Source organism: Leptonychotes weddellii, chromosome X (genome assembly GCF_054177405.1).
Source record: "Leptonychotes weddellii isolate Sample4059 chromosome X, ASM5417740v2, whole genome shotgun sequence".
In the NCBI taxonomy this organism is placed as follows: domain Eukaryota; kingdom Metazoa; phylum Chordata; class Mammalia; order Carnivora; family Phocidae; genus Leptonychotes; species Leptonychotes weddellii.
Window position 1 is genome coordinate 69275285 of NC_138385.1, and position 10070 is coordinate 69285354.

At 47.8% G+C, this 10070-nt stretch overlaps 2 protein-coding genes across 2 annotated transcripts in view; one reads left to right on the forward strand and one right to left on the reverse strand.

Annotated features, from left to right (window-relative positions):
• Nucleotides 1-3518, reverse strand: part of MAGIX (MAGI family member, X-linked) — a 6363-nt gene extending 2845 nt beyond the window's left edge. Inside the window, exon 1 of the mRNA XM_081807956.1 lies at nt 3491-3518. Coding sequence (XP_081664082.1) covers nt 3491-3518 — 28 coding nt within the window. The remainder of the gene's footprint in view (nt 1-3490) is intronic.
• GPKOW (G-patch domain and KOW motifs) overlaps nt 26-10070 on the forward strand; it is a 12246-nt gene continuing 2201 nt past the window's right edge. The window contains exons 1-7 of the mRNA XM_081808901.1: nt 26-241; nt 4587-5012; nt 6002-6156; nt 6256-6380; nt 8315-8424; nt 9227-9440; nt 9869-10001. Of these exons, the coding sequence (XP_081665027.1) occupies nt 4846-5012; nt 6002-6156; nt 6256-6380; nt 8315-8424; nt 9227-9440; nt 9869-10001 (904 nt within the window). The 5' untranslated portion in view covers nt 26-241; nt 4587-4845. The remainder of the gene's footprint in view (nt 242-4586; nt 5013-6001; nt 6157-6255; nt 6381-8314; nt 8425-9226; nt 9441-9868; nt 10002-10070) is intronic.

A 10070-nucleotide genomic window follows, 5' to 3' on the forward strand; every position in this document is an offset into this window, starting at 1 on the left:
AAAAAAAAAAAAATGTCTTAAACAGATCCTGAATTAAGTTGGAAAGCTGAACCGAAGGGAGGAAGTTCAGAATCCTAAAAGAGACTCACCAAACCGGGAAGTAGACCGTGACTCACAGAAGTGATTAGTGCAGGGGGCTCCGTGTGGGTACGTCACTTGATTCCCTGGATCATCATTCTTCGGGGGTCATCTCCTTTGGATCCCAGTTCTGACTCCAAGGAATATTAACCTAAATAAAGAGGTAAACTTGGGGCACCTGGGTGGCTCGGTCAGTTAAGCGTCTGTCTTCCGTTCGGGTCATGATCCCAGAGTCCTGGGATCCAGCCCGGCATTGGGCTCACTGCTCAGCGGGAGTCAGCTTCTCCCTCTCCCTCTGTGTTCTCCCTCTCTCTCTCTCAAATAAATAAAATCTTAAAAAAAAAAAGAGGTAAACTGAGGCAAGCTCACAATGATGAGTTTATTTGGAAATAGAGGAATTGGAATTTGGGACTCATCTGTAGCTTGCTACAGTTTGGGTGTAAGAATGGCAATTTCTCTGATATTCCCAAATAAACTCATCTTTTTGAGCTTGCCTCAGTTTGCCTCTTTATTTAGATTGACATTTATAAAAGCTGCTTTGTAGTCTTTATCTGCTGGGTATCTTTAAGGATGCCCAGGGCCTCTAAGCCTGGAAACATGGCCACGAGTTTGATTATTGTGCTTCCTGTTTTCAAGATCGCTCTCTGACCCACCATATTATTCTACTTTCCAAACATTTTGACTATGTCCCACTTTCATTTAAGTATATTTATAGCTTCACATTTAAAGTTTCTAGTATATGTGTTCCATCCAAGGAATGTGCTATAATTCATTTATCCCGTCCCCTTCTGTTGTTTATTTAAGTGGTCTTCAATGTTTTGCTACAATAAATAATACTATGATGAATCTCATATAAAAATCTTTTTTGGGGCACCTGGGTGGCTCAGTAGGTTAAGCAGCTGACTCGATTTCAGTTCAGGTCACGATCTGGGGTTCGGGGGATTGAGCCTAAAGTCGGACTCCCCAATTGTTGGGGAGTCTGCTTGAGATTCTATCTCTCCCTCTCCCTCTGCCCTTCCCCTGCCTCTCTAAAATAAACAAATAGATCTTTTTTTAAAATTTTATTTATTTGTCAGAGAGAGAGAGAGAGCACAAGCAGGGGGAGCGGCAGGCAGAGGGAGAAGCAGACTCAATCCCAGGACCCTGGGATCATGACCCGAGCCAAAGGCAGACACTTAACCGACTGAGCCACCCAGGCATCGCATAAATAAATAAATCTTTAAAAAAAAATCTTTTTGTGGGGCACCTGGCTGGCTCAGTCAGAGGAGCATGTGACTCCTCATCTCAGGGTGATGAGTTCGAGCTTCACGTTGGGTGTAGAGATTTCTCTTTTTTTTAAGATTTTATTTTTTTATTTTTTAAAAAGATTTTATTTATCTGTTTATTTGTTTAGAGAGTGCACAAGCTGGGGGAGGGGCTGAGGGAGAGGGAGAGAGAGAGAATGCCAAGCAGACTGCGCGCTGGAGCGTGCAACCCATGCAGAGCTCGATCTCACAACCCTGAGATCACAACCCAAGCGAAAATCAAGAGCCAGATGCTCAACCAACTGAACCATTCAGGCACCCCTAAAGATTTTATTTTTTTAAGTAATTTCTACACCCAACATGGGGCTCGAACTCACCACTCTGAGATCTAAGAGTCGCGTGCTCCACCAACTGAGCCAGCCAGGCGCCCTGAGTATAGAAATTTCTTAAATAAACTTAAAAAAAATCTTTTCACACATCTTTAATGATTTCCTTGGGATGAATTGTTGGCAGATATCTAGTATTCTTTCTGGTGACTATTTAAGTATCAGTCTTCTGATTTACAAGCTCTTAATGATATAGGCAGGCTGGGTCTGAGGACCCAGAGGGGGTCCCGCAGGACCAGCCAAGAGAGTCCTTGGCTTCATACAGGATAGAAATCAAATGTGAGCCAAGAGGAAGTAAGAGCAGAGTTTACTGAAGATATAGAGAGAGTGCAGATACAGTGTCTGGGAGACTCAGAAAGGAAAGGAAAGTGTTTTGTTTTTGCTTGGGTCTGGGGCTTTTATTGAGGATTGTGGTCTGATATAAGTGTCCTCTCAGGCACCCAGAAACTGGTCAGAACTAAAAAGGTCCAGGTGTCCTCCATAAGTCACTAATTCCTTGGAGTTAGGGAGTCTTGGCATCAAGATGTCTAGCTCTGGTGGTCTGGAATATACACATGATGGCCTCACCTAGTCATTTCTTAGAAGTTATCTATTGTAGGGTACCTGGGTGGCTCAGTCGTTAAGCGTCTGCCTTCGGCTCAGGTCATGATCCCAGGGTCCTGGGATCGAGTCCCGCGTCGGGCTCCCTGCTCAGCGGGAAGCCTGCTTCTCCCTCTCCCATTCTCCCTGCTTGTGTTTCCTCTCTCACTGTGTCTCTCTCTGTCAAATAAATAAATAAAATCTTTTACAAAATAAAAAGTTATCTATTGTGCTGGAAGACTCCAAAGAAATCATTAACTCCTTGATCCTTACAAAGAGAACATACATTATTTGTATTACAAGGAATATGTAAGGCAGGTGTGCTGGTCCTAGCAAGAATAGAAGCAGGAAAATGGGCAAAAAAGCAGCCCTTCATGGGGCCCCTTCATTTTCCCTATCTCTTTATGGTCCTACACAAGAGGAATCTGTCCCATTAATCTTTCAAAGCCTTAGAACCTCGCTCTCACACCAGCATATTTAATGCTGGTAGTATAAGCAGAAATAGTTAGGGATCCCTGGAAAAAGAAAGATGAGGCATAGCTTTCATGACATGAGAAAAGTCACTTTAGGCCCCTGATCATCTTGTAATCTATGCCTGACCAGACTACTTACCGAAAGCACATTTCTTGCAGAACTTCCTGAGATGTGTTGAAATTGCAGAATAGACCTCAGTAGATAATGATTTGAAGGAAACAAAAGAATGTGAGAACAAACAGACATTATCAGGCCAGGAGATAGCCTAAGTATATCAGGGACAATAAATCATGGTAAAACTCCCAGTGCTGATTCAAAAGTAAAGATTGACACTTGAGTCATCTTTGCAGGATTTAAGCCCCTTTGAGCACTCAAATACTGGACCATTTGGAGCCAGAGAATTGATGATGCTGACCCTTGCCAGCTCTCGTGTCTTCAATTAACTTAAGACCTGGGTTCAGTCCCCTTAAAATGACTTTTGCCCCAATTCCATGCTGAATTCCCTATTTTGCAAGCCCTTCCATGAATATATATGCACCTTTAGTTTAAAACTCACCCACTTTTTGTTGTTGAAGGAGACACTGCTTTGGGAAATATCTCCAGTATTCTCTTTCACTCGTGGCAGGTAAAACCTTATCTTTTCCTATTCTTTGCTTGGATGTGTCTTTTGGCTCCATATCCATCAAGAGGCGAACCCAGTTTTGGGTAACAGTAGGAACTACAGTTTACCCTTGAACAACATGGGTTTGAACTGCATGGGTCCATTTATACCAGGATTTTTCCCAATAAATACAGTATAGTACTATAGATGTATTTTCTCTTCCTCGTAATTTTCTTTATTTATTTATTTGAGAGAGAGAGAGAACATGACAGGTTTGGGGGGCGAGGGAGAGGGAGAAGCAGACTCCCCGTTGAGCAGGGAGCCCAATGTGGGACTTGATCCCAGGACCCTGGGATCATGGCCTGAGCTGAAGGCAGATGCTCAACGAGCTGAGCACCCAGGCGCCCTCAGCTCATGTCTTGATCTCAGGGTTGTGAGTTCAGGCCCTACACTGGGCTCCACGCTGGGCGTGGAGCCTACTTAAAAACAAAACAACAGGGGCGCCTGGGTGGCTCAGATGGTTGGGCGTCTGCCTTCGGCTCAGGTCATGATTCCAGGGTCCTGGAATCAAGCCCCGCATTGGGCTCCTGGCTCAGTGGGGAGCCTGCTTCTCCCTCTCCCTCTGCCTCTCCACCTGCTCATGCTCTCTCTCTCTCTCTCTCTGTATCTCTGTGTCTCAAATGAATAAATAAAAAAAAATCTTAAAAAAAAAACACAAACCAAAACAACAACAACAAAAAACCCCCCAAAACAAAAATAATACTACATGTAAGAAACAAACTATGTGTTAATCTACTGTTTATGTTATCATTAAAGTTTCCGGTCAATGGTAGGGTGTTAGTAGTTAAGTTTTGGGGGAGTCAAAAGTTACACGCAAATTTTCAACTGTGGGGGCAGGGGATTGGCCCCCCAACCCCTGCATTGTTCAAGGGTCAACTGTATATATATATATATAAAATATCTGTTTAAGTGTTATTGTTCCCCACTGGACTATCAGCCTCTAGAAAGGAGGATGTCTATTTTAATAATATTTGAATCCAGAGCTTGTTGTGTATTAAATCTGGCATCGGTAGGCACCATTTAAATGTCTATTTGTTATTGTACACAACTGGCACTCACAGATTTTTTTCTTAATGGTGTATTTTATCTACATTTCCCATACCAGTAGGGCACAGTAACGTGCACACAGTAGGTAATTAATAAATACTTGTTGACCTCCTATAGGAAGGAAGAACGAATCCACCTCTGCCACACCTACCTCACCCAAGAACTACATTTCCCTTTATGCTTGGCGCAACGCACTCCTATGAAGTGAAAAGAGCGACAATTACTTCCTAAGGCCCCTTTTTTTCACCTTCGCCCGCCGATGCCGCAGTGTTCTATGGGAAAGGTAGTTCTAGCGCTCGTTGTCTGGCCCCGCTCAAACTGAACCCAAACTATACTTCCCAGCAAGCAGCGCACTCGCCTGGGACAGAGGGGCAAGATGGCGGATGCTGAAGAGGGTGCTTTGCGGCCGGCAGGAGCCTCCGCTGCCCCAATTTCGTTCAGCTTCAGTCGCACATCTGCCCGGAGACGGCTCGCGGACGACGCGGGTGCGGCTCCAGAGGAGAAGGATTTCTTAAAGACCGTGGAAGGGAGGGAGCTGCAAAGGTGAAGCGCCGGGTCTTTCATCCCTTGGAATTCGGTTCGGTGGGTGCAAGCGGGAGGGTGGAATCTAAGTTGATTGTCTTGGTGGCGGTGGTCTGGAACGCCTGAAGCACAGCCTGGGAAAACTCGTGGAGGCGAGAAGGCGGGAGTGTGGAACAGGAGAGGTGGGGAAATTGGGCCTGACAGCCGTGGCGTTTGAGAAAAGAGGATGTATTCCTGAGAGGGTGTGTCTTTAGGACTTGAGGACCCTGAGGTGTGTGCGTTCTGAGAGAAGGGAAGGAGTGAAGAATGACAGGACCCCTAGTGTCTCAGCTGAAGCGGTGGAGCTTCACTAGTATGGGGAACGGGGTGGAGTGGCAGATTCGGGTTGGGGGAGACCATCATCAGCTTAGTTCAGAAAGGAGAGTCAGAGGGAGAGGCTTCCAGAAGAAAATCAACCATCCAGGAGATTGATGTGAACCCTGGATCTGGGGAGAGTCTGGGCTGAAGATGGTGATTTGTGAGTCGTTGTGAAGGCCATGGATGTGGGTCTTGGGATGAGCAGAGGGTCCAGGACTGAAGGTTGATTCCTCAAAGGCACTGACATTTAAGAGTTGGGGGTGAGGGAGAGAATCCAAAGAAAGCACCATTAGGGGCGCCTGGGTGGCTCAGTTGGTTAGACGTCTGCTTTCTGCTCAGGTCATGGTTCCGGGGTCCCGGGATTGAGCTCCACATCGGGCTCCCTGCTCGGCGGGAAGCCTGCTTCTCCCTCTCCCACTCCTCCTACTTGTGTTCCCTCTCTCACTGTCTCTCTCTCAAATAAATAAATAAAATCTTTAAAAACAAACAAACAAACAAAGCACCATTAGAGACCTGACAGGAGAGCAGACAGTGTGGTCCATCTGGGGTGGGGGGTGAGTTTGGCCCTTTCGTTTTCTCTGAAGGGAGGAGTGTGGCTCAGAACCCACTGACCATGCTCCTCTCCCAACTTCATGCCGCTGTGTCCACATCAGTGTGAAGCCCTCAGAAACCCCCAAGGAACTCGTCATCCCTTTGATCAAGAATGGCCATCGCAGGCAGCCACCGACCCAGGCCCCTGGGCCATCCACAAATACTGAGGCCTTGGTGGATGGGGTGCTGTCCCAGGCTGTGAAGGAGCTCATTGAGGGTGAGTGATCCCCTCTTTGCCTTGCCTCAGTGAAGGAAGAGGGGGAGGAAAATGGAAGGATAGGGTGGGACCTCATTGCTCCCTCCCATTCTTCCTTAGACTCCAAGAAGTCCCTGGAGGAGAGAGAGAATTCGGGTGTCGACCCCACGCTTGCTATCCCCATGATCCAGAAAGGATGCATCCCTAACGGGGAAGGGGCAGACAGCGAACCCCGGGCTGAGACAGTGAGCTGGCCCCTAACTCCTCCTACCCCAGCCTCCCTTTGCCCTGTCTGCCAGGCTTGCCTCTCTGCACACAGCAGGGAAAATCTGTGTGTGTATTAGAGGCCTGCTGCCTATCCCTTTCTCCCTCTGTCCTTTTTTGGAAGCATTAACGAATGAATCCAGATACTGAGGTGTGGAAAACACTTGCATTCTGGGATTATCTGAGTAAGATGAGGAGCTAAGAGAACAGGAAATGCAAAGATCCTGAGGGTAGACTCAGCCTGGAGTGTTTAAGGAACACCAAGGAGACCAGTGTAACTAGAGTGGAATGAGTGAAGAGGAGGAGGGGGAGACGAAGTCAGAAGTGGCAGGGGCTAAACTAAGCAGGGCCTTGTGGACCAGATGAGAGCCATGAGAGGGTTCTGAGCGGAGAGGGGTCAAGCCTTAAGATTTGACAGGATCTCTCTGGCTACTGTGAGCAGAACAGAGTAGTCAGCAAAGGCGGAAGCAAGGAGACCAGTAGCACAGGCTGGAAATGATGGCCACTCAGACCAGAGTGGTAGGAGTGAGGCCTGGAAGGACAGGTCGGGTTTAGTGAGTGAGGGAAGATCAGGGTGAGGACTAATGGCAGCAACAACCGGAGCAGTGGGACGGTGGCAGGGAGTCAGTGTGGTGTGGGTCCATCAGTGAAGCAGCCTGCAGTGTGTCTAAAGTGAGTATAAAGAATTGAGGGGGGGATAAAAAGGAATCAAGGGAGTGAGGATGGGAAGTGATAAATAACAGGGGAAGTGAGGAGTGTGTCTACAGAAGCAACCAAGTCTGTCTTTCATACCCACGGACCCCACTTTTCACCGCTTAATTCACAATTTTTTTAGCAATGCTTCTTTGGGGCCTAGTTCTCCTACCACCCCAAGACCGTCTTCTCTTTCGACTGAACTGTTCTCGTTGGCCTTCAGCTGTCTTCTGGTTTCTTTCATCTTAAAAAAAGACCTTCACTTCACTTTCCATCCTGTTCCCACTTTGGCCTCATTTCTCTCATTTCCTCTCCTTCCCCAGCCTTCAGCATCTCAGTGGGTCACAGTTGCATCCATCCTTCCTCTCACTCAGCCTAAAAACCTTAGAGTCACTCTTGACTCCCCTCTTTGTTTCATACACCTTATGCAGGCTTTCAGCAAAATCCTGTCATCTCCCTTTGCAGAATACATCCAGAATCTGACCACTTTTCACCAGCACCTACCTACCACGGTGGTCTGAGCCACCAGCATCTCTCATCTGGACTGTTGCAATAACTTCCTCATGGGCCCCCTTTTGGTGGCCACCCTCCTGCAGCTCCAGCCCAGACCTCCTGATTAATCTCTCACCACCCCTCTCTGCCTCCACATCTCTTTTTCAGTCTGGTTGACTTTCATGATGCTCTTCCCACATACCAAACTTGTCCTGCCTCAGGACCTTTGCTCTTACTGTTCTCTCTGCTTGGACTACCCGTCCTTCTCACATCCTTATGGCTCCCTCTGTCATCTCTTTCTGGTCTCTGCTCAGATATCAACTCAGTGATATTCCCTTCTCCATCCCTCTGCATCCCCTCAATCTGCTTTATTTTTCTTCATATAACTTACCACTACCTGACATACCCTGTTTTATGTATTTTTTTTATTCTGTGTCTCTACAACTAGAATGTCAGCCCCACAGGGCAGGATCGGGGGGTTTTGTCTGTTTTGGTCACTGCTTTACCCTCATCAGCTAGGTCAGTACCTGGCACAGAATAGGTGCTTTATAATTATTTGTTGAAGGACAATGTGGAGGACTAAAGTGAGGGACAGCAAGAGGAAATCAAAACTAACCTTGAGCTTCCTGGAAAAGAAGCACTGAGGGTCATCCGCTGGGTGTTAGTAAACGTGCTTCTGAGGGCCCACCATGGGCCCAGCCTGACCATCCTTTCTCTGCTGAACCTGTAGGTGCCGGAGGAAGCTGATTACGAGGCAGTCCCCGTAGAGGCCTATGGGCTGGCCATGTTACGAGGCATGGGCTGGAAACCTGGCGAGGGCATTGGCCGCACCTTCAATCAGTGAGTTCTAGGGTAGGGGCAGGGGGCAGCAGACAGGGCAGTGAACAAGACCCCCATGAGTTACCGCCTGTCCAGAACCATCCAGGCAGGGAGAAGGCATGTCACCACCCTAAGTAATTCAGTAAGCCTTTCCACTACTGTTTCAGTTTCCTGTTTGCCCTTTGAAACTCTGTAACGGGATCCCGTTTATGTATAGGTTACCTTTCTGAGCATCACCTTCCTCATCTGCAAAATGGGGATAGTGATAATACTGATTTCCCAGGTCTGTTGCAGAATTACATGAAATTATGCACATAAAGCACTTACAGCAGGCCCTGGCCCCAAATAAACATAGACGAGACATTTGCTGTTATCACTCAGACTTAGGATCCCTTCTCCGTTTTCAACTCCCAAGAATTCTGAAAACCATTTTTTTCATAAACCACTTAGTAGCCAAACATGACCTGAATTGATGGAGAGCATATTATAGTTGATTTCTCCTGCTTGGCGTGAATATTTGTACGATTTCCCCTGTAGAAATATTAGGGTATTTGATTGTAGGGATCTGCTTTAGATGCCACTGTAGATAATATGTAAAAGATGGTATATCCAGTGTGTTATTAGGTTGGACCAAATGAAATTGCTATTTCATAGATCAAAAACAGTCCTAATGTGAGATCAGGAAGGATATTCTTGACATGTTGACAGGGTGGGATTTGGGTGGTGGTAGTGGGGACACTGAAGACTTGCACACACACACACACACACACACACCCTCCCCGTATCCCTGGCCCAACAAGCTCCTATACTGTGCTCCCTGCAGAGTGGTGAAGCCCCGTGTCAACTTACTGAGGCCGAAGGGGCTAGGGCTGGGCGCCAACCTGAATGAGGTCCAGGCCCTGGTCTCCACTGGCCCCCACCACCAACCAAAGCCAGATGAGGAGCAAGAGAAGGATAAGGAAGACCAGCCTCGAGGACTGGTGCCTGGAGGGGCTGTGGTGGTTCTTTCCGGCCCTCACCGAGGCCTCTACGGGAAGGTAAGGAACCACCCTAGGCCTAGAGCCCAAGACCGGCAGCAGAGAAGATTGATGTGAGGGGTCAGAGGGAGGAGGAATTGATGGAAAGGCTGGATGGGAGTCCTTGTCTTTCAGGCCTGCCTGGCTTGCTGCCTCACTCGGTAACTCAGAACCACTTGCTGGGCCTTTCTGGGCCTCAGTTTCCAACTGAGAGAGAGAGAATGCCATATGCCACATGTTCCTGAGACTTAAATTCTTTAAAATATATCCAAGGCACACAGTCTGGTAGGGGAGACACATGGACCAGGCCCAGTCCCAGACCTTGGGCCAGTCTGGTGGGGGAGACACAGGGGTCAGGCCTATTGGAGGTAAGAGTGGATAGCTTGGTCCTAGGAATGTGGGTTTAGTCCTCTCAACCCCTGCCTAACTTCTTCCCCCCAACACTTCAGGTAGAAGGCCTCGATCCTGACAATGTTCGGGCCGTGGTTCGCCTGGCCGTGGGGAACCGCATGGTGACTGTTAGTGAGTACTGCCTGCGGCCTGTTTCCCAGCAGGAGTTTGACAAGAACTGCTTGGATCTCAGTGAGTGAGCCTCCCACCTTGCTGGGAGAGTTGGAGAAGCATTCCAGGCGGGGCACTAGAGCCTGTCTC